Source organism: Aspergillus vadensis, assembly GCF_003184925.1.
Source record: "Aspergillus vadensis CBS 113365 unplaced genomic scaffold BO88scaffold_20, whole genome shotgun sequence".
In the NCBI taxonomy this organism is placed as follows: Eukaryota; Fungi; Ascomycota; class Eurotiomycetes; order Eurotiales; family Aspergillaceae; genus Aspergillus; species Aspergillus vadensis.
Window position 1 is genome coordinate 84272 of NW_020292058.1, and position 25347 is coordinate 109618.

At 32.8% G+C, this 25347-nt stretch overlaps 4 protein-coding genes across 4 annotated transcripts; 3 read left to right on the forward strand and 1 right to left on the reverse strand.

Annotated features, from left to right (window-relative positions):
- Positions 1-11758: 11758 nt before the first annotated feature.
- On the forward strand, positions 11759-14289 carry BO88DRAFT_111613 (uncharacterized protein). Its single transcript, XM_025701273.1, has 2 exons — positions 11759-12232; positions 12295-14289. Exons 1-2 carry the CDS (start codon positions 11982-11984, stop codon positions 13922-13924), a joined length of 1881 nt encoding a protein of 626 aa, XP_025560300.1. The 5' UTR covers positions 11759-11981; the 3' UTR covers positions 13925-14289.
- Positions 14037-17454, reverse strand: BO88DRAFT_468855 (rRNA-processing protein UTP21; the record flags this gene model as incomplete). The annotated part of the gene is made up of 5 exons (XM_025711578.1): positions 14037-14624; positions 14723-15388; positions 15424-15681; positions 15736-17238; positions 17332-17454. 5 exons carry the CDS (start codon positions 17452-17454, stop codon positions 14037-14039), a joined length of 3138 nt encoding a protein of 1045 aa, XP_025560301.1.
- Positions 17455-19423: 1969 nt separating this feature from the next.
- BO88DRAFT_345619 (inositol polyphosphate kinase VIP1) lies at positions 19424-23177 on the forward strand (the record flags this gene model as incomplete). The annotated part of the gene is made up of 3 exons (XM_025703302.1): positions 19424-21794; positions 21844-22534; positions 22586-23177. The coding sequence occupies 3 exons, from the start codon at positions 19424-19426 to the stop codon at positions 23175-23177; spliced, it is 3654 nt and encodes a 1217-aa protein (XP_025560302.1).
- Positions 23178-23810: 633 nt separating this feature from the next.
- On the forward strand, positions 23811-25235 carry BO88DRAFT_346125 (diacylglycerol/lipid kinase family protein; the record flags this gene model as incomplete). Its single annotated transcript, XM_025703329.1, has 1 exon — positions 23811-25235. The coding sequence occupies one exon, from the start codon at positions 23811-23813 to the stop codon at positions 25233-25235; it is 1425 nt and encodes a 474-aa protein (XP_025560303.1).
- Positions 25236-25347: the final 112 nt, after the last annotated feature.

Genomic DNA, 25347 nt, shown 5'->3' on the forward strand with positions numbered 1-25347 from the left:
TAAAGCTCTATATGGAACTTCTTATAAACGTTTATGAAGAAATTCTAGTTAGACTATATTATAAATCTTATATTAGATTTTATATTAGATCTCATACCGGGTCCCTCATAAAAACTGGTATTAGTAAAACCATGGTATAGGTGCTAAAGATTATAGAAAAAGCTAGTATCATAGAAACTACACTGACTATAATAATTACAGGAGTAATTAGGTTAAATATAATTGAATAATATATATCAGGCTGTTTCCTTCGGGAACCATACTTTTAAACTGTTTTAAAAACTGTGAATATAAGTTTTTTCTATTTCTATCTCTATTTTACTTTAATAGAAACACCGTCCAATCCCTGCAAAAGCACGCCCACCAACACTTTAAAAGTCAAATAACCCTGAAAAGTTATATTTAACTACTCTTTAACACCATCTACGTCGCTTTTCCAGTATTTTTCAATATTATATAGCTACAATGTCATAAAGAGCTGCTGGAAGAACTATATAATCTTAAGTAATTAAACTAACCGTATACAAGAATTTATATATATAAACAAATGTTGTATTAAACAATATGAATAAGTTTTCAATATTTCCAGGAAAGTGATAACAGATATAAATTTTTAAAAAATATCTTTTCAAATTCTTTACATAATTATATTTATAGAAAAAATAGCAGAAGCCTTTTTCCTGAATATAATTATAAAAAATCTTACAGAGATTAAAAAGACTATATACTCATAATAAATTAATTAAATTAAACTAATTAAATTTATTATAATACTAAAAAACAGGGGTTCCGCAGCACCTGCAGTATTAATATTATAATATATTCAAAAGTAATAATAAGATATAAATTTATATTAATTTTCAATTTATATATATTTAATTAGCTTGATAAGATATATATTAAAAGCAGTAATATTGATTTAATTTAATTAATTTTTATGAAGATCTCCAGGACCCCAGCAAAGTCAAAATCTTTAATAAAAATTTAAAATTATATATATAAAAAAGTTTTAATATAGTAGTCCAGCCACTCTAATACAAGAATTCAAATTAAATTGATTAAATTAATAAAAATATTACTGTCTATAGAGATCTTAAGAATTTGAACTCTAAGATTATAATTAAAATTTTTTTAAATAATAATATACTTTTTTTAGATATAATATAAAGAATGTAAAAAATTTTATATATATAAATATCTTCTGGATCAAGACTGGGAGTAGATATAGTATTTAAATATTATAAATATATTATAGCTTTTATTGATATAAATATAAATATAATGAAAAAAAGTAATTTTCTGAAATATAAATATAAATTCATTAAATATTTATTTACTACTAATACTTACTACTAGGTTATTATATTAATGAATATTTATATATATTAGCTGAGTGAGGTCCTGAAAAAAAATTAATTAGAAAAAATATTTTTTATATTAATAATAATATTTAATAATAATTATATTATTAGCTGGATTATCTGTACAGAGATCTTATTCAATAATAATAATGTTAATATTAAAATTTATAGCTGAGACCAGCATATCTACAGTATTTTTAATATTAAAATTATAAATATATATATTAATATTACTGCAAACACCCGGCCTGCATATAATATATAAAAGATTATAAGAATACTGACTATTCTTATAAAAATAATATTAACAAGAATTATATATATTATATTCCTTACAATAAAAAATACTATATCTTTAATTATATTTATAAATATAAAAAGATATACCTCGAGATAATTTATCTATAATATTAAATTATATTATTAGATTTTTTATTAATCTTCTGGTTAAATATTATATATAATGAGAAGTCTTCTAGTAAATTATTTAATATTATTATAATTAATCTATAAAATATTATTATTATCTCACAAGGCCAGGGAATTAGTTAATTATATTATATTAAATAAAATTATATTTATCTAAAAATTTGAAAAGAAAATTATAGCAGCTTAAAATAAAAATTATTATAATAAAAATCATAAAAGCTTCTAAACTCAGTTATAAAATAAATAATCTTATATTAAACAATTTTATAATAAATTCTAAATTACTCAATAAAATTAGACTTGAGATATTAAGATAATTTATAAATAACTTTAAAAAAATATTTATTTCTGTTATTATTGTTAATAATGATATACAAGTTTTCTCTTTATACAGGACTCCTGGCTGCTCAAATTAATAAAATTAAGTTAATAAACTATTATTAAAGCAATAAGTATATAAATTTCAATAATAATAAAAATAAAAATCTTCTAAGCCTTGACTTTAATAATAATAATATTAATAATAAGAAGTATAAATAATTATATTATAATTTAATATACTGCAGACTAACTGCTGGAAGAGTTTTCTAATTATAATCTATTTTTTTTATAAAAAAGAAATATAAAATTATAATATAATAATTGTTTAAAATTTTTATCTTAATTATTGTATATTATAAATAATTATATATACACAGATCTTATAAGACTACTTTTATATAATTATATAATTTATCCTAAAAGATATATTTAAGAAGAATTTATTATAGATTTATTTATTAATAAAAAATAAATCTAAAGATATAATTTATTTAATATTATTTTTAATATTTTAATATTTTAGTTTTACGGGGACTGGGTCTTGCAGAGACTAAAACTATTTACATATATAATATTTATAATTTTTAATTATAAAAAGATATCTCAGCACTAAAGTCTCTCTGTAAGATTATAAATATTTATAATAAATGTTTAATTATTTATAATATCTAATATAAGCTGTACTAAAATATAACTACTAAAATCTTAAAATAAAGATATTAATTAATTTTATTATTAAAATTAACCTGGAACTGCTGCCTTTTAAAAAAATAACTTTGAGGTTATTATTAATTTTATATAAATTATTTTATAATTTATAGATTGATTAATCAGCTGCCAGCCTTATAAAAATTAATAATAAAATATTAATCATAAATTTATATCAATCTAGTTTAATCTCCAACCCACTAAGATATCTATACTGGAACAATAAAATTAAATAATTATCAATTATTCTAAGAAATCATAATTATATATATATTTTATCTAAAGGCGGGTACTATATTACTAGATAATATTAATATTATTATATTTTATTTTATATCAATACTCACAGAAGAAATTAATAAAATAATTCTTAAGAAACAAATTATACAATAATCTTATTTAGAAGATATTAAAAAAATTAAATAAAGAAAATAATAAAGCGGGTATAAAAATAATATAAATATATATATTTAAAAAATAATAAGAGATTCTGTATAATTTAATATTTTATAAATAAAATAACTATTACAATATCAAGAACTATATATTATAGATAAATTAAAAAGAATAAATCTATATAAAACTTCTAGTAATTAATATAATAAATATAAACTAAAAATAATTTTAAATCTATTTTTATATTTATTTTAATTAATTTTAGTAATACAAACAATATCCTAACTAATAATCTGAAAAAGAAAGTTAAATTATATAAAAAATATTCTTTTAAAATTAGTACTATTAACTTAAATAATATTATAAAATATTATTGATTATTATTATTATAAACACCACAGATTATTCTATAAAAATCTATAAGATTATATATTATACTATATTTTATAAAATGTTTTTAATTTAGATAATATTTTAAATCTTATTTTGCAGTAAGTACTGTCTTAAATTAAATATTATTAAAAATATTTAATATATCCAAATTATAAATACTACTTTACTTATTTTTATATATTAATTATAGTTATACTACGCAAGCCAGATAAAGATAATTATATGAATCTAAAAATTTATTATTTTATTATTTTATTAAATATAATCAGCAAGGCTCTTGAATATATTATTATTATAATTTTTAATTATTTAATTGAATATTATAAGCTTCTATTACAAAGATATATAAAAAATTAATAAAAATATTTTTATAACTATATATTATATCTTCTTTTTAAAAATATATATATTATCTGATAGAGTAGGTATTTTATTATAATCTTTTTGATTTTTGATATATCCAGAATTTATAATAATGTATTTATATTTACTATATAATCTTCAAAAGTAATAAATATTTTTAAATATTTATTAATTAAATTTAAAGCTTTCTTAGTAATTAATATATAATTATTATTATATTAAAAAATATTTTTAAAAAATATTAAATTATAATTAATATTTTATGAAGCTCTCTATTATCTTTTATATTTATATTTATTTTATAATATTAATTTACTCAATAATAATGACGGAAATCTTCTTATAATTAAATATATAAATAATATTTATATTTTTACCTAGAGTTTTATTATTTGAAATAACTATTTTTAATTCTAATATATATATAAATATATTTAATAATAAAAATAAATATATATATCTAAATTCTTATTAAATATAATTTAATTTATCTAATTAAATAATATATTTTTATATTATTATCTATAACTTCTGTATTATAGAACTTAATTAATTATTTTACTTATAAAATATTAAAATTCAATTTATAAAAAATTTTATTATCTTAGTATTTATCTTAATCCTAACCTGTCAGAAAGAATTTATTTAAAATGATTATAAAATAAAATAATCATCTTTATTTTTACTTTATTCTTAATTATTAGTTTAATATGGAGAGTATTTATCTTAAATTTTTAATATATATATAGTATAATTTTAATTTCTTAACTTTTATACAGCTGCTCTACGTAGCTCGTATAAAATAATAAAAAATATTAGAAAACAGTATTAAATTTTATTAAAATTATAAAATATATCCAGTATTATATATTTTATTAGATTATGAGAACTTTTTGTATAATATTTTATTTAATTTCTATTTTATTTTTTTAATAAGCTACTGAAAATAGCTGTTTATAAATTTTAATATTATTATTTTATTAAAATATCTGTAATATATATAATTAACAGTTAATTACAGAAATTTTCTTAAATAGGCCTTACTTAGTCTCTAAATTAAGATTTAATAAATTTATTTAATTTTGAAATTATTACTTTTATAATAATTCTCTCTTAGTGGAGCCCCCTGTATATAAAAATCATATATAAAAAAAAAGATAATCAAGTAGTATTACTAATTTAAAATTTTTGTATAGATTTATATAAACAGCAGTATTATAATAATAATATTAATATAATAATAATTATAATATTTTATATAATTAACTGTCCTGTAAGCTTTCATATAATATTTATATATAATATATATTAAGAAATTTATTAATATTAATATAACTTTGGTTCTTGTTAGAAGCTATATCTTTAAAAATAAAATTATTAATAATTATAATATTCTTATTTCATTAATCCCAGTATCTTTAAAAATATATAAATTAATTAATTCTCATTGATAATTAAATTATTATCTAGACCTGCACTGACTCCTTCAGCTGTTATCAATTAGATTAATATATTTTATTAAATATTTTTATATATATTAATTAATTTTATTATCTTATTTAAATAATCTTTCTGTAATAGTTTTTTAGCTATTATAAAAATTCGTGGTAATAAATATATTAATCATTTTACTAAGGCCATCACTGAGGATATTATCTAGAAAAAAATACTAATATTAAATATATTAATTAATAAATTAATTTTATTTTTAGTATACTGTATATATTTTAAGACTTTAACTATTAAAATATAAAAGATTCAGTAGGTAATTAATTTATATAATTTATATATATAATATATCTTTTTTAAAGTTTATTTCTAAAATATTTATTTTATATACAGACTTGTACTAATTATAAAACTTAATTAATTTTTATATAAATATAAATTAGAAAAATTATTCTTGTAAGTTATTTTAATATAATTAAAATTATAAAATTAACTAGATATCTACATAGAATGGAAGAACAGTTAATCTAATATGTTTTATTTTTATATATATAATATACAGATATATATATAAAAATATTTAAATAATCTATAAATAATTATAGATAAGTATATTAGAAGTTAGACTTACTAGTCTAGTCTATACAATAATATAATATATTATTATATTACAGATCTTAGATTAATTCAGGACTCTATTAAATAGAATATTAGGAAAGAAAAATAATTATTATATATATATTTAATTTGATAATAATATATCTCTTGCCAGTTATACAGAGAATAGTACTATAGTAGAAATATTTATTCAAAAATAATTAATATAATTAAACAGATCTTATATCTTTCTAGTAGTAAATATATCTAGTAAACAGGACTTCAGGCAGATATAAAATTCTTATATAAATTAAAAAAAACTCTAATCCACGTGACTATAATACATAAAAATAAATATAGAGAGATTTAGAGAATTATAAATATTTTATATCTATGAATATTATATAATTTTAAATATAAGTAATTCTTCTAGTTTTTCTAGCAGTATAATACCTGACTGCTAAATTAATACCATCTGCTACTCGGCCATAGGGCTGATATAAGTGTGTATGAATTAATCAATCAATTAATCAATCAATATAATACTGTGGGAGGCCAGTAATCAGTTTAAAGCAAAATAGTAGCTAGTATTTGTACATATAATCAAACTTATCACGTCTCCTATATCGCCCCTAACAATTAATAATAATAATAATTACATTAAGAATGATATAAAATCAATAATAATATAAAATCAATAATAATAATAATAGTACAGGCAGCAGTATAAATATAAATAATATATAAAATATAAAAAGTACAAGCTATCTTTATTAACTTTGTTTTATTTAATTTTTAACAAATAGTGATATACCTTGCTATATATTTTTAAAAGAGAAGAAGAAAACTAGTAATTTAATAGAAAAAATATATAATATATAAATAAGCTGTATATAAATTTATAATCTATATAATATAATTATTTTTCTGTATAAAATATAGAATATATATTCTTACTATTAAAATTATTATATAATTTATCATATAGGTTTTGATATATACAGAACAGCAAAAAAGTTAGATTAAATAAAATTTATTTTTTCTAAAATAATAAAAAAAATTATAAGCAAGTTATTCTATATAAAAGAATAGAAATAATATAAAAAGATACTAGAAATTGCTGTTACTAAATACGTAAGCTAGTATAATAATATATTAGGGGAAAAAAGAGATTTATAAAAAAAGAGAAAATAATGAAAGATCTCTGATTTTAATAAAGATTTATTATTATCATTGTATATAGTAAATAATAAAATTTATATGAATAATCTCTTGCTTATTATAATCTAGTAGATTATATAAATAATATAGAATTATAAATTATATAAATTAAAATTATATAATTTATTTTTATATTTATATTTTACTGGCTTTCCTAGTATTGCGGGAGACTAGTGATCAGTTCTAAATTAAATAATAGCTGATATTTATTCATACATATAATTAAACTTATCGTGTCTCCTACATCACCCCTAACATATAATTAGATAATTAAAATATATAATAATAATAAATTCCAGGGCCTTGCTAATTACAGTAAATAAAATTTTAAAAATTATTTTTTTAGATTCATATGATTATTCTTGTCTAGCTTTTATAAAATAATTATAATTAAAATCTAAAAGTATATAGAATAATATCCATGATTTAAATATATATTAGATATCTTCAATAATATTTACTTATTTTTAAAGTAGTATTTATCCTAAAATAAAAATTAAAATACTATCTGAGCCAGATATTTTATAAGATATAATCTAATATATAATAGTCCTGTAGATCTCGAATAATTTAAAATGTATATAATATTAATAAATAATAATCTTTTATAATATTACTCAAATTAGTAGTACTAATCTTAAGAAAAATATTCTCTAAAATAATCTAGTTTTCTCTTCTGGATTATTAATTAAAATATTAATTATTATTTCAATTATATAAAATATAAAAGTAAATTTAAAACTGTCTATAGTTTATATTTGTTACATTAATCATTTAAAATTTTTATGTAGACTTATCTTTTTCTAAATTCAATTATACTATATAATTCTTGATATTTTAACAGTTATCTGATCTGCTATAAATTAGATTATATAAAAAAATTTTTCCATTTTCAATAAATATTATATATACTTATATTAATTCTGCACCTGCTTTTGCTTTATTTATCTGGTTTTATTGCTGGATAGAAATATTATATAATCTATTTTTTGTTTGAATTATTTTATTAGTTATTTCTATAAATATTAGTATAAAACACATTATAATAATATTCATATCATTTAATTATATAATACCTGTATTCAGGCAGGGTATATATAATCAAAATTTTCATAATTATTTTTTAATGCTAATTTCTATTTTATCCATTTTTATATAAGTACTTTAATCGATCAGAGATTAAACTAGATTAATATAAATTTATAATTGGTATTTTATCATTGATTGATTGATTGATTGATTGATTGATTTATACACACTTATGTCGGCCCTACAGCTGAGTAGTAGATGATATTAATCTAGTAATCAGATATTATTACCAGGATGGCTGGAAAGATTATTTATATTTAGAATTATATAATATTTATATATATAAATACTTGTAATCCTTTAAGCCTTTCTATAAATATTTCTATATATTATAACCACGTGGATTAGAGCTTTCTCTAGTTTATATAAAAGTATTTATTTATCTGAGGTCTTATTTACTAGATATACCTATTATCAGAAAGATATAAGACTTATTTAACTATACTAATTATTTTAAATAGATATTCTTATTATAATAATCTCTTTCTCTGTATGACCGGCAGGGGGGGATGTTATTATTAAAATAAAATTATTATTATTTTATAAAAGAATATTATTTTTTTCTCTAATATTTTATATAATAAGTCCTGAATAAGCCCAGGATCTGTATTATAATAATAAATTATATTATTCTATAGATTAGATTAATAGATCTGACTAAGTATATACCTATAATTATTTAAAAAAAATCTTAATTTAAATATTTTATATCTACACCTGCGTGCTGTATATATAACAATAAAATATATTAAATTATTTATTTTTCTGTCTTATATAAATATCTAATTAATCTTATGAAACTGATAATATTAAGATAATATATAAAAATAATTTTTTTAATTTATATCTGTATCAGAGCAGAGCTTTATTATTAATATAAATTTATATATATATATAAGTACGTCAAAGATAGATTCTAAGAAAATATATTATATATATAAACTATATAACTTAATTATCTACTGGATCTTCTATATTTTATTAATCAGAATTCTAAAATATATATAATAAGCTAAGAATAAAATTATTCTATTAATATATTTAATATTAATATTTTACTTCTAATGCAGTAATCTCGGTGCTAGTCTTAATAAAATAATTAATATACTTATTAGTAGAGGTTTTTTCATAGCTAGCTATTATAAAAAATAATTTAATTAAGATATTAGAATTAATTAGTATATCTAAGAATATTTTATATAATATATTAATTTAACTAGCAGTAATTTAAAAAAGTTAATATAAGCTAAAATAATAATTTAGTTATTAATAAAAATAATTATATTATATATTTCAAACAATATAAATATTAATATAATAAGAGAATTAAGGCCTGGATTATTAATTTAATCTATTAAATATAATTATTTAATAAAGGCTAGAATTATATTAATATTAACAAATTTATTAAAATATATTATATATATATTATATTAAAGCTCACAGGATGGCTAACTATATAGAATTTAAAAAATTTATTATATTAATATTATTTCCATAATTATTAGTATTTATATAAACTTATATAAATATAAATTATTAATATTAACTAAATATCTTCTCTTTTAAGTATATAATTTCTGTATTTAATAAATTTCACTAAAAGAAAATTATTATAAAATTAATAATTTTTATATTAAAAAAGCCTGCTGAATCCTCATTTAAAAACTAAATAATATTTATTTTAAATTTCTATTATAAGAAGAGTATTAAGTTATATCTAAATTTTTTTATAATTAATAATTAATTATATATATTATAGAGTATCTAGTAAAATAGTAATACTAATATATATAAACAGTTATTTTTGTTAACTTATTTGAAAATAAAAAAGGAAATATAATATGAAAATAAATCTTAAGAACTGCATGGAATATTATATAAAGAGTTTTTATAATATAATAAAATATATAGTACTGAATATTTTCTATTATTTTAATAATATTAGATACTATTTTTAATATTTTTATTTTCTATATTAAACTGGTAATTAAAAGTAAAATTAAATTGAATTAATTTTTTAGCCTATAACTGCTTTAGATAAATCTTTATTAATAAATTAAAAATTAAAATAGATACTAAATTAATAGAGTTTCTTTTTAAACTTAATTTTAATATTTCATAATTAAAATATACTCTTCATACTATCTCACTATATTCATCCTTATAGAAGCCTAAAAGACCAAGAATTCTATTAAAATATAATATTACTATTCTAGTTTATATGTATGAAATTATTCTCATATAATAAATTTGGGTCCCTGTACACTCTATATTATCTTAATGATTATTAATTTTTTAAAAATCAGATTACTTAAGTATAATTTCAAAGATATTGGGTTGATTAGATATTAGTATTCTATGAAATATACAAACTAGTTAGTTATAAAGACCTGTTTTAATATATATTACATAATATTATAGATTTAAAATATATAAATATATCTATTACAGCAGATATCAAAGTATTTACATTTATATATAAAAATCTGGAAATATTTTCTTCTATGTAAAATTATCTTATTATTGATTATATAAAAATATTGATAAAGTCCTTTCAACTATTATATATATTGATTGCAAATATAATAAATTTGTCAAGAATGATTACTAATCATGCCATTATTTGTAATAACTAAATATTGTATATTTCATTTTATTATATTATTTATTTAAAAGAATTTAATAAAGATTCCAATTAAAACATTTAATTTCGGAGAATTTCAATAACAATATAATATTTATATTTATTGATACTATTGATTATGTATATATTCCAAATTATGATAATTATACAAGATCTACTATATAACTTAATTATTACTTATCCTTATCACTGAACTAAGTAGATAAGATATTATTATAATTTTATTTATTCTAGAAATTAATAAATTAATAAATAATATTACTAAAGTATTTAGTAGCAAGATATCTTAAAATATATAAATATCTTTTATAATAATTCTTATGTTTTTCCTGATCCTGTATCCAGAAATCTTGCTTGGATATGATAAATTTTTATCTAGTCAATGCCTACAGTCTTATGATAAATAATTATATATTTAGAGAATTATATTAAAATATAATCTTTGTATCACTAAGTAGTCATGATTATATAAATTGAAAAAGCTGTATTTTAACTGCTTCTCTGAGTCACCTAGGTAAAAAGAACCAAGTCCTTACTATGACTTTATTATTGACCCAAAACGTCGTTCCAGCAATTAATCATGAACTATTATATATACTATAATATTCTAATAATATTAAAAGCTTCAAAATAGCAAGCAGTAAAGATAGTAGAGCTTGATATTGATTAGGTGCCTAGGTCACTAGCAATATTTTCGCAATGTGCCGAAGTAATCTGATTAATATGCCTTTCTATTTATTGAAAAGATCAGATTTTTTTTTGTATATCCCTAGTTGTTATTATTCTTAGTCCTTAAAGTCTGATAACGGTGTATCATATAATACGACATGGGGTAATTGTGGGCCGTGTGATAATACAGGCTGCATAACTGTGGATAAATCAGTTATCCAAGTTCTGTTAATAACTTTCTCTTTGTGTTTCTCGCACACCCAACCTAACACCTGAGCCTCTGATGAAGTGCAACATCACACACTGTCCGTGTTTGTGTAGTAGCCATCCTTTCCACCATGGGAATACCATTTCTTACACGTCATTTATATCCGTTTGCCGAGGCCGTCATATTGGGAAAGTCCCAGGAAGTCCAGCACAAACAAACAGAACATGTTGAGGCTGTTGTAATAGATGGACCAAGTCTTGTTTACAATGTCTCCATGCGCCTGTTATCGCTGTCCAATACCCCCTCACAGCCAACCTGCGATGAAGTAAGTTGTGCGGTGATGTATTATCTCTTGCAACTGAGCATGCTCGGTGTGAAAATGTACAGTATATAGTCCGTTGTGCTGCCTATAACAGGCCGTGTTGAAGCTAAATTTTTAATAGACACAAGATATACTTTGACGGGGCGTTACCTGATGACAAACGGGAAACGCGCCTTGCTCGACTGGAGAGATCAAGAAAAAAACTTGTGACGCTCCGGACCAGTTCACCGCAATGCTTTCAAAATTCTCGTAACTCACCCAGGTCTCGCATAATAAGCCCGAAGAACATTTTGCAGAGAAGGAGCCTCCCGGCAAAGTATGCTAATATTCCCGAAAATCCCTTCATCGTTCCTGCGGTCTTCGAAGATCTCAAACATCGATGGTGCAAGAAGAACATAAACAGCGTGGTAAAAGACGTTCCAGACCTGGATACTGTTTCCTTGAGCGATTTTCCCTGGAGAGATGCTGTCGTGATGGTCCCAGGAGAAGCAGATACATATTGCGCCCATGTTGCTAGGCTCACCGGTTGTGCTATACTCACTAACGACTCGGATCTACTGCTTCATGACCTTGGGAAACATGGTTCTGTCGTTCTATTGGATTCAATCGAGCCGTGGACGTGCGAAATCTCTCGACATAAGCACACCTTGATACGAGCTCTGAGACTGTGTCCAAACCTGGTCGCATACCGGCTAGGTCTGACAAGCTTGCTTCCTTTAGCTTACGAGTTAAAAACCCACCCGGACACTGGTTTGAAGCAGATATTACAGCAATCAAAGGATAGAGATGAATCCTCCGAACATATACCGGGATATTGTCGATTTGTGGAAGAATACAAAAGCAGACCAAGCTTTTCCCAGGAAATGCTATGTGAAAGTTATCCCCAACACCTTGATCCAAGAATATCAGAGCTATTCTCATTGCGTGGGAGAATTCCGGAATCCTCGGAACAGTTATGCATGTATCTCGTCGTTCTAAATGAGGACCCTGCGCGACAATGTGCATGGGCTCAGGGCAAGCTGTATAGAAGCATGGCGTATACCGCTCTCAATCTATCTTTCTCTGCCGACGAAAGCATAGCTTTCGTCGACGAGTATGTTCGTCGAGGAAGTAGAATTACAACAGACCGCATACCAATGGGAAATAGGGAGTGGCTTCTGCTGGAAATGAGTTCACTATGTTCACTTTTGGACACAGTACATCTTCAAACGCGGCTTGAAATTGCTTCGCCAGCATATTGGAGAGTCCTCGCATTCTATATAATTCACTATGAGCAAACCGGTTCTGCTATTCATCATACGGAACATTTAAGGCGACTGTTAACGTTGGGAAACGGTGACAATCTTGATTGGGCTAATGTTCATCTAATGGCGCAGATGCAATCCGTGCTATATTCATTGAGGATTCTCAGACAAATCCTTGGATGTACAGGGTTTACCGACAACCTGACACTTCGAACCAGGACTATATTGGATAAATTGCCTCCCCTCTCTATTTTGATGAGGTCTGTACACGAGATGACTCAGGAATTTCGCACTGATTGCTCCGTCAGTGACCTTGTAGATCGACTGATTAAGCTCATGGGAAAGAGCTCAGATGAAGAGGACTCGCCAGACTACATGGACGAGTCGCGCTCAGGTCGAGATGATTCTGCAACCCTACCCACAAAAGTGAATGGATCTGGGGATACTCGAGCTAGTCGATCTACTAGGACGCTAGCTAACATATACGAATTACTTTCAGAGCAATAAATTTACATCACTGTGTACCGAAATGTCACTATACATCGAAATGCGCTATAATGAAGGCCAATCATGTTAGTTCGTGTGGCCCAACTTTCCAGAAAGTAGATACGAGAAAATCTCAGCGTGTAGACCGCAAGAACCCAACTACTCCTCTGCAGTAACCGACCAATCCAGCCAGGCGCTGTGCCTCTCGCTGCAGTGCCTGACTCCATCCCGTAAGGGCAGATTTTAAAGCGTTCTCGTCGTCGTCTGCATTGGTACCAGAGCATTCTGCCACAATATCGGCATGTATTCTTAGAAAGACTGCCATCCATGTGTTGACGAGCTCAAAGTCTCGTCTCGATCGCAGGCGAGTAGACAACGCGGAAACAAAAGCGGATAGCTCAGAGTAACCGTCCCGTACCTGTGGATCCAGTGACCTAATCTCAAGATCTGCCTTTGCTGGAGGCATGCTTTTCAAGTGCTCAACAAACAAATCGAAGTCTCCTGAGACATAACCTGAATATAGAAGATCAGTGAAACGCGTGCTCATGATTCCGGACATATCCCTGGAATTGTGGAGTTTCGCGATTCGCGAGCGCTCAGCAACCATGCCCTCACTTGATGTATTCGGACCACTATCGGGGAGCTTTTGTTCACCAGCAGTTGGAAGAAAGAATGGAGCCTTCTGGGGGGCTTTCGGTGGATCTTTAGGTTTGTTGCGTTCCTGGCAGAGGTCAGAAGCTGATCATTAGGTCAAGGCGAGGCACATAATCCATTTGATAAACCTGTAGCTGTGACAGCAAAGAGCGGGAAAGGGCTCACCTTAATTAAATTCAACTGAAGCAACGTTTGCCACTTGCTCTTAGGAACAACACTAAGAGTGACCATATCCCCGTTGAGCTGTTCAATGGATGGTAACGGGCCGTCCACTTCCGCTTCATCAGAACCATCTGAGAATGCTGCTTCGATAACTCCAGGATAGCCGTCGTTGGAAGAAGTTGGGATGTGCATATTTGTCATGGCATGCTCATCCACATTCCGCGTAGAGATAGGTACAAACAAACTTTTGTTGGACCAAAGGCTGATACCTACCCCGTCAGCATGTGCAGTAGCCAAGAACTCGCCCGTTGAGGACATCGCCAAAGAGGTGCATGTGCTTGAGACGCGGAATACATCAATGAGATGGCCCGTTGGTAAATCCCATACGCGGATTGTGGAGTCCATGGAAGCTGCAATGATCCAGCGTCCATCGGTTGAAAAAGTGAGATCATTGATTTGGCCCACGCATCCCCAAAATTCACGAATGACTTTCTTGGTTTCAACATCAACAACGCGAATTGAGAGGTCGTCACAGCTAAATGCAACAAGCTCGTTTGTGTGGTTGCTTCGAAGCCCAATGATAGAAGTCATAGGATACCAATCAAGCTGATCAACCAGGTGACCCGACACGAGGTCCCAAAACTGATTTGAAATGACAACCTCAGTCAACTTTTAAACCAGGCACAGAGGGGAGTTGGTCTTACCTTGACTTTACCGTCGAGTCCACAACTAATAACAGTTCGATTCAGTCCATCAATCATCAAGCCAGTGACTGCTTTGGTGTGTTTGATATCATGCCTCTCAGAGATGGGCGACGGAGTAGGCCGTTGTTTAAGATCACCCTTGGGAGACTTGGCTGGGAAACTCTGTCTGTATAGACCAGATTGCATGTTGAACATGTCAATGGTACCTCCCGCAGACCCAATTATTGCGAAGGTTCCGCACCGTGAAAGAGCGACACTCTATCACAAAGGTATCAGAAAGAAAGTTCTCGATATACCGAGGTATTTGCTTACCTTGACTTCAGTTCCATCGCTGGTTTCGAACGCCCAACGCCCGGCTTTCTTTTTGCCCCAAAACCATGTCCGAGCATATTTATCTCCACGATGGCCAGTAACTATACTTTCCCAGCCCGTCTTGCTCGAATCTTCTGCTCTTGTTGTTTTAGGATTCGCCCAGATGGGGCCGGACGTCGTGGTTCCCATCCCGCCATCGCGGTTCAAGGAGCAGGCGATACAGGTAATTTCCGGTGCCCGGAAGTCGGTGTCCAAATTAGCATGCGTGACACCAGTATAGGTGCTGGATGCACCCCTTTTTTTGGATTTGTGTTCAACAGCTCCCTGAGAAATCTCGGTGTTCTGGCTATCCTTCCTTACACTGAAACCCCAGAGGCTGCAATCCTTACTAGCGCTCAGCAACCACTTCCCACTGAATTCGGAGCCATCAGACCCCGAAGGCAAGAACTCTAGAGCAGTAATTGCAGCTGAATGCCCACTCCTTATGTGAAGAGGCCTGGGGATATGCGAGAATGGAATTTCATCGAAAATCCATGTCTTGAGCGAATTATCCTTCCCAGATGAGACCAGAACAGGCTGGCCGTCCAAGAACTGTAAATGGCTTATTCCCGAACCCGACTCACCAGCGAGTGCATGTGCCCGACGAAGGACGCCCATCGCCCTTCCGCCGTTATTCAGGTCCCATATAGTGACATCACCACTCTCAACGGAACCAGTGGCCATCATGCCAGCAGTTCGTCCATGTTCGCCCGCACCTAGGCCATCTTGCCGAAAGGCGAGTGATGTGACGCAGTCCATTTGTGGAGAGCCTGCACGCAAGGTCATAGCCAGTTGGCATGTCTCAACATTACAGATAGATAGTGCTCCACTCTTGTATGCAATAGCAATCAGTGATAACGCGGGTGTTGGTTGAAGAGCAGTCACTGCACCTGCATGTGCTGACACTGGGGGCATAGAATATACTAGCCTCCCGGTCTTTACATTCCAGATGTCAACCTTTCCGTCATATCTGCCAACGAATACTTTGTTGAGGTATGTCGGCATGTTGCAGATTTGACCGGTATACACCGGTTCATCTGAAAGGTTACCGACACGTTGAGGTCTGAGAGTCGTGTAGTGTTGATACGAGGCATTTTTCCACACTTGAATGCACCTGCTGCTGCAGCCAACGATCCATGTGCCGAATACAAGCAGCCGTTCAATGGGCTCCGAAAACCCAGCAGGCACTTCTAAAGACGCAATCTTTTTACCTCTCTTGAACACCCATATACCCCCTTCCGAGCCGGAGCGAAGATTTCCCCATGCTGCAAAGATCCTGTCTTGCCAAGCACAAGTAGCAGTGATGATATCTGGCGTCTGAGGACGACTAATGAATACCAAGTTGAGGCCTCGCTTCAGATCATAAGTCTGCAAGCAGCGTCCTACAGATGTGGTAATCTGGAATGTCGCTTTGCCTAGGCGGACACAGGTGAAGGGCACTTCGGTTGATACCAGTCCTAATGTCTGCATTAAAATTAGTATTTTTCATGATAAAACACCTGGGCAGCGAGCAAGCGTCCCGGTAAAAACGCTCGTCGACGTAATTTTTTTGCTTACCCGGAAGGGCGAAAAGATTTTAGATCCAGGCGTTCGCGAGGATTTCTCGATTCCCTCTGCGACTGTTCTCTTTTGCCGTTTTGCGAGAGGCAAATCAAAGCCATCATCTTTCAAAGACGGCATGATTCGTTTATTTCGACTGTAATTGAGTGAACGAGGCGCCAGTAAGTTAAATGGTAACCAAAGTAAATATTTCCTGGAGGCATATCTGCGACGGAATTATTGTATCTCCGGCTTACAGGAACGCTTCCTATTGGTCCGAATTACAGTGTGCGAAGTACGACCTACTACTATACTAGTAGTAGTACTAGATAGGTACTCCGTTTAATGTAACTACTACTGGATAACAATATTATGGACTACTCTTGCGGAAAAATTCTTAGCTTTTTTCGAACCTGTTATCCTACATTGAGATTCTGTGCCACTCTGTTCAGGTGTCTCATGAAAGCAATCTACACTTAGCAGTCACAGTCACATGATCTATAACACTTGGTTCTTCCGTAATGATAATTACTACAGGCAATGTAATAAAGTAAAGCTTTTGAGTAATGGGTAGGCATTATTTTCATAAATAGAAGTCTTTAGGTACGTAGCCTTCAAGTCATATGACAATCTGGGTTTGACAAATCCATATGACGATTCCATAGCATGCACACATACCCTGCTGATTGGTATGGTACTGCGGAGGTAATGGCGCGGCAATTGAAACATTCATTTTGATTAGTATGGTAGAAGTAACCATAGCTCTGCTTAACCGCCTGATTTCGAATCATCTACTAATCTAATCTCTTGCAAAGCTATAAGGAAAGGCCTAAATATTCCAATATCCGACACACGCAAGTACTTCGTAGTTTTAGAGCGTTTCGATGGACCAATGATGTATGTAGAACACCACTGTAAAACAGAGGACTTTGTAAGTTACAAGGTACTGCTGCAATCTCTAGGGCGTCTACACTTTAAAGGTACCATAGTAAGTATTCCATGTCTGCCCCTTTCAGAGACAAGCAGATTAATTTTCCATTTGCCCTCTTGGCTCACAGCCCCACAAATCGACTAAAATGTGATAAGCTGCAGAAAGCGATTCGGCAGTTCAATCAAGGCAGGTACTTAGTTGGGGCTACTACTATAAGTAGTAACTATTGCTTCGCGAGGAATCAATGGTAGTAGTACTTATCCGATATGGTTTGTATTGTGAGCACCTCCAAACAGAACACTATAATCTGGTGCTTACTTTGGTGGAAAGGCAAGGGAACAGACATACTGAATTCGCTATTGCCTATAGGCCTGTGTACTGTGTATGCGGGAACGAGTTCAACAAGGGGTGTCAATAATAAACTGTTGGTGATCCATCCGAGTTGTGGAACTAAATTGCTAGACTCCGCACTGCATGCATTAGCTTAATACCCAAGTTGCACTGTATGGAAGTATGATTATACACTGTACGGAGTACCAAGCAGAACAATGTATCTGCGAAATGTGCTCTGTAGACTTTCAGTAATTAGATTATCTTTCCCGGAACAAACCTGATTACATTCCTATAGTGCTGAACGCAGCCCGCAATTCTCAATGACTATTAGTACCAATTTGCGATTTGCCTCGAGCTGGACCCGGCACAACGGGAAGGTCAATACGTACGGGCGTACCCACAATGCACAATCGCTCCTGCTGGATTACCACAGGGTTTAATTGCGCCACTTTCACAGCGGTCGCCAACGGCCAGAATCAATTGAAAGAAAAGGAGGAAATAAACAATTTAGATTTATTCTTTTTTTGTCTTTTCTTTGCTTTGCTTTTCATTTCATTTCATTTATTTATTTCATTTTTCCCTTTGAGGAAAAAGGACCAACCAACAAACTGTACACTAGTCTAAAGACATATTCTCTAAGACAAAATACGTCATCCACTGACTTTTCGTTATCTGTTGACTCCTCGTTCGGCAAGCACCTTCTACCCAGAACCTGATTAGCGGCAACCTGTGACCAAGCTCATTTTATCCGACATCTTCGTGCCAGACTTCTAAGCTTCATGTTCAATGGATGTCAGCCAGCCCATTGTCCCTCTTTCTAGCGACGTTGGCACCACAGTCCCCAGTATGGAAGCGAAGCCAGACTCCCGAGCATCCTCGCCGAGTGTAGGCTCCGATCGCATAGACAAAGGCTCCTTCAGCCTCCTGTCTGAACCGACCGCCCTGAATTCTTCGAAGGGAAACACCAATGGCGTGCAGGTTGAAGGATCCCAGCCGTACCAATGCGAAAGTTCTTCAGGTAACCGGAACGTTGGACAAGGCCCTAACCCTTCAGTCCGCTCATCTAGTCGAGCGCCCAGAAGGCTCAGTGGGAGCACGGCTGCAAGCTCCATCAGTGAAGCTGAAGTCTCCGGAACACCGCACCTTGGAAGAATTGGTGTCTGTGCATTGGACGTGAAAGCTCGCAGCAAGCCTAGCCAAAACATATTGACGCGTCTTCAGTCCAAAGGTGGATTCGAAGTAATTGTCTTTGGTGACAAGGTGATCCTCGACGAAGCTGTAGAGAATTGGCCTATCTGCGAATACCTGATAGCATTCTTTTCTGATGGGTTTCCGCTGGACAAAGCTATCGCATATGCAAGACTTCGAAAGCCATTCTGTGTCAATGATCTTCCCATGCAGAAGGTATTATGGGACAGGCGTCTCTGCTTGAAAATACTAGATCAGATGAGCGTCCCAACACCCAAGAGACTGGAGGTTAACCGAGACGGAGGGCCTACCCTGGAATCACCAGAACTCGCCGAGCATGTATATAATCTGACAGGAGTGAAACTCGAGGGTCCTAGTGATGGCACTGGTGGAGGAGCCTCGAGAACAATGAACGTGAGGATATCTGACGATGGCGATTCTCTTATTGTTGACGGCAAAGTTTTCAAAAAACCTTTCGTTGAGAAGCCAGTAAACGGGGAAGACCACAATATCCATATATACTTCCCTAATGACCAGCAATATAGTGGCGGTGGTAGAAGGCTATTTCGAAAGGTCGGAAACAAAAGCTCCGAATACGACCCCGACCTTACCGTCCCCAGATCAGTCACAGAAACGGATACAAGCTACATCTATGAACAGTTTTTGAGGGTCGATAATTCAGAGGATGTCAAAGCCTACACAGTCGGTCCAGATTTCTGCCATGCAGAGACGCGGAAGTCTCCTGTGGTTGACGGACTCGTTCGCCGCAATACCCATGGAAAAGAGCTCAGGTATATAACCAAACTGAGCAGGGATGAAGCAGCTATTGCTTCTAAAATATCAAATGGATTTGGCCAGAGAATATGCGGGTTCGACATGCTTCGCGTGGGGGAGAAAAGTTATGTGATTGACGTTAACGGCTGGAGCTTTGTCAAAGACAACAATGACTATTACGACAGATGCGCTGCTATTCTGAGAGACACTTTCCTGAATGAAAGGCGCAAACTCGAAGGACTTGTTGAGCCAGTCGATGCTATTCCTGCTGATTCTGGACATTCTTGGAGACATTCTATGTCCCACAGACACACCTTGAAGACCCTACTAAAATCCCCAAGTGCATCGAAGCTTCACGGAAGCCAAGCGGGCTTAAGAAGTTCTGACACAGGCTCGTCTGATTCCATTGTTTCGCGACCAATCACTTCATCATCCGCGGAGAAGGTCGACAATGGAAACGGCCATGTAGACCATAGTGGGCTCGATAAACTTGCGCACCCCAAGATCTATACTTCGCAGAACTCTAAGTCGTCAATATTACCAGTGGATCTGCCTACCGAGGGCCTGCCGCCGCCGCCAGCTTCGAAACACTCTTGGAAACTCAAGGGAATGGTAGCTGTCATCAGACACGCAGATCGCACACCCAAGCAGAAGTTCAAATTTACGTTTCACAGCCAGCCTTTCATTGACTTGCTCAAAGGCCATCAAGAAGAGGTAGTGATAAAGGGTGAGGCTGCATTGGCAAGCGTTTCGGATGCGGTCAAGGTTGCCATGGACCAGAAACTTGAAGATATGGACAAGTTAAAGCTGCTCCGAACGTCACTCGAGAAGAAAGGGGGCTGGCCAGGGACTAAGGTCCAGATCAAACCAATGTTTCGCAAGCGGAAGCCGGAAGAGCTACGCGGGCAGACTTCGTCGGTCCTCCCGACATCCCCTTCTGAGCCACCGCAGCATGAATCACTTGTATCTACGCAAGACCAGCATCCCGCAGAAATGGATCAACTCAGTCGACCTCAAACGCGGAGTGACTCGATATCCGGTGCAACCTTTTCGAGATTCTCTGCCGCAGAAAACGACCTGATCCTAGACAAACTCCAACTCGTAATCAAGTGGGGTGGGGAACCAACACATGCAGCACGCTATCAATCGCAGGATTTAGGGCTTAACATGCGTGATGATCTGAAGCTCATGAATAAGGAAGCATTGAATAATGTCCGCATATATACAAGCTCTGAACGAAGAGTGAGCACTAGTGGTAAGTCAAGACAGTGTTCTTTCTGGTCTAATTCTAATGAGTAATATAGCCCAAATATGGGCTTGCTCCTTTCTCGATCAGAAGGAGCTTCCCGAAAATTTCATACAAGTCCGAAAAGATCTTCTGGACGACTCGAATGCTGCGAAGGATCTCATGGATAAGGTGAAAAAGAAACTAAAGCTCCTTTTAAGGGAAGGATCCGCGCCCTCGCAGTTTACGTGGCCAAAGGACAATATCCCGGAACCATCAGTCGTGCTAGCTACCGTCGTTGAACTGATGAAGTTTCATCGGGATGTTATGAGACACAATTTCCGCAGATTTGACGAATCATCGTCTCAGCATTCTGGGACAGATGGAATGAATGACGGCTGCCCATCGTTCCAGCCTAACACAGGATGCGAAAAGCCTTCTTTGTCTTCCATTCAAGGACGATGGTGTACAGGTGAAGATCCCATGCTTTTCAAAGAACGATGGGAGAAGCTTTTTGCCGAATTTTGCGATACGGAGAAGGTTGATCCCAGTAAACTTTCTGAGCTTTACGACAGCATGAAGTTCGATGCCCTCCATAACCGACAATTCTTAGAATGGGTCTTTATGCCACCCGATAGCGACGATAGTGACGACGAAAAGCATCATTATACCCCGAATAATACCAGACGAGATGATTCTGTCAGTCCTAACAATGAGAGTGACAATAATAAACACGAAGAACAAACAGAAGGCTCTCTTTTTGCGCATCGGTTCGGATGGAAGAAGCGCATGCATGCATTCGAACTAATGCCACACTTCAGAGCACTTGATGACAGTTACGACCACTATTTCAAGTTATATCCAGGCTCCAGCTCAACGAAGGCTAAGATTGACGGAAGACTTTCGAAATTGAGGGAGCTATATAAACTGGCCAAGGTACTCTTTGATTATGTAACGCCGCAGGAATATGGGATCACGGACACGGAGAAATTGGAGATCGGCCTTTTGACATCCTTGCCACTCCTTCAAGGAATAGTGAGGGATTTGGAAGAGGTCCAGGCTTCGCCTGACGCAAAGTCTTTCTTCTACTTCACGAAGGAGTCACACATTTATACTCTCCTAAACTGCATCTTAGAAGGTGGAATACAGACCAAGATAGCCAGGACTGCCATTCCCGAGCTGGACTACTTATCTCAGATCTGCTTCGAACTCTATGAGGCCAAGGACTGTGAATCGTCAACAAATTCCTACTCGATTCGGATATCAATAAGCCCTGGTTGTCATGCTTTTGATCCACTAGATGTGCAGCTCGATTCTCGGCATGCTATCGGGTGTGCACCAAGGAGGAGCTTGACTGCCCATCAGGACTGGAAAGAGGTTATCGAGACCTTGAAGGCGAGATTCGACACGTAAGTTACGCTCGCAAGCTTTATACATGAAATTGAACTAGTCATACTGATCAGTCCCTATCATCTTCCAGAGTAAAGCTTCCAAAGACTTTCATCGCAGTGAACCTTAGTGATAAGCACGGATCACACTCTTGACGAGAATTCCAGACATAATGGTTTGATACACGGGTTTAAGCTCCTGCCATACAGCATTGTGACTATATGGTTTCTCCTTTACCGTGTGCACCTCTTGAGCAGGTCCTCTGGTATTAAGCTCATCTACACAGGATGTTGCGGTGAGACACATAATCTCGAGCAATCCCTTCCTTGTAGAACAATCCTATAGCTCACCAGCGAAAATGGCGAAACAATCATGGGGTCTTAGTTGTTCGACTCACTTGGTGTCCGGATTGATGACATGACATGATAGTGTTAGTGTGCCCCGCTCTTAGAGCTACTTGGGTCTAGATAGATAGTCCCGCTTAGGAAGCTGACATCCATGGACCTTCCTATATATTCCGGCGTAGTCCTGATCTTCTCAGGCCGTTAGTCTACTGCTTATTGCTTCATTTTTGCCCCATTTTTGCTTATTTTCACACTTCATTAAGCCCATTCCGATTTTTTTCCTAAGAGGTGACCTTTAACACGTTCGCCCCACATGGCTTCTGTTGTATATAATGTCGACGTTGAATGCTTTGATAACTGTGGTGAACACAAAGATAACATCCGGTGCATATCCCAACACGATCAAAATGAATTAATAATCGCCTGTGATAGCATTATCTTCATAGTGCCCCAGAAAAAGGACGGTGATATACTGTATCGCCTGCTATTCTTCCGGGATGACGAAGATACATGCGACCATGAGAGCAAACACACGTTACTCGAAAGCATTCAGCTAGCTACCTTACCTTCACAGTTGCAAAAGCACCTATTTACGCAGTTGCCGCCTTATCTACGTTCTTCCGGGCCTGAAGGCGTTAAAATAGATATCATTGTTTCTACCTCATCTGGAACAGGAACAGGTGCGAGCTTTTATAGCAATATCCTACAGCCGTTGCTGTCATACATCGGAGTAACGGATTATGAGCTCCATGAGACGAAGTCGACTCGAACCATCACAGAATTATGCTACGAAAAGTTCATTCCGCGTGCCGAGCAAAGACACCCGCAGACAATTATTCTCCTCTCAGGTGATGGAGGCCTAACCGACATTATTGATGCCTTCCACAGTACCCTGGAAAGTCTTCTCGTGCCTCCAATCATTGCTCTCATCCCCACTGGAACAGGAAATGCTATGGCGAATTCATTAGGACTGTTGGCGTACCCAACGGCTGGTTTGATAGCCTTATTACAAGGGACACCGACTAGTGTACCTACATTTGTCGCCGAACTTTCACCGGGAGCGAGATATATTATTGACGAAGGCCGTGAAAGAGTTCCCATTACACGCAATTCGGCGAGCTTTCATGGAAACCCCAAGGTTTACGGTGGCGTTGTTGCGAGTTGGGGTCTACATGCGGCATTGGTTGCCGACAGCGATACTGTTCAGTATCGCAAGTTTGGAGCCGATAGGTTCAAACTAGCCGCAAAAGAATTGCTCTACCCTTCTGAGAGTGACGAACCCCACAAGTTTAGCGGCATGGTTACACTTTTCAAGTTGGACGACCAAAGTAGGAGCATGCGCGAAGAACTGTTGGCGTGCACCGAGCATATGTATGTGTTGGCTAGTCTTGTCTCGAGTCTCGAGAAAGATTTCATGATTTCTCCTTACTCAAGGCCTTTGGACGGTCGGCTGTGGATGGTTCATTTTGAGCCAATGTCGTCATCAAAGGTTATGCAAGTTATGGCTTCTGCATACCAGGCGGGGAAGCACGTGGAGGATGAAAGTGTCTCTTATGGTGAGATTGAAGGATTCCGGATTGATTTTCGTGAAGCGGACGAGAGATGGAGGCGGATCTGCATCGATGGAAAGATTATAGCGGTTGAAGATGGTGGTTGGGTGGAAATACATAAAACTTCCAGGGCCTTACTGATGATAGTGCAGCATCATAAGGCCTCGCCCGGATGTAATGACGATTGAGATAGTTACCATGAAAGGATAAATTAGTTGCAGAAGCACTACCATAGCCCCTGGCTCAGTTACATTGTACGTTTGAAGTGTTCAAGCTTTGAAGTTCTAGCGGGACATAAGA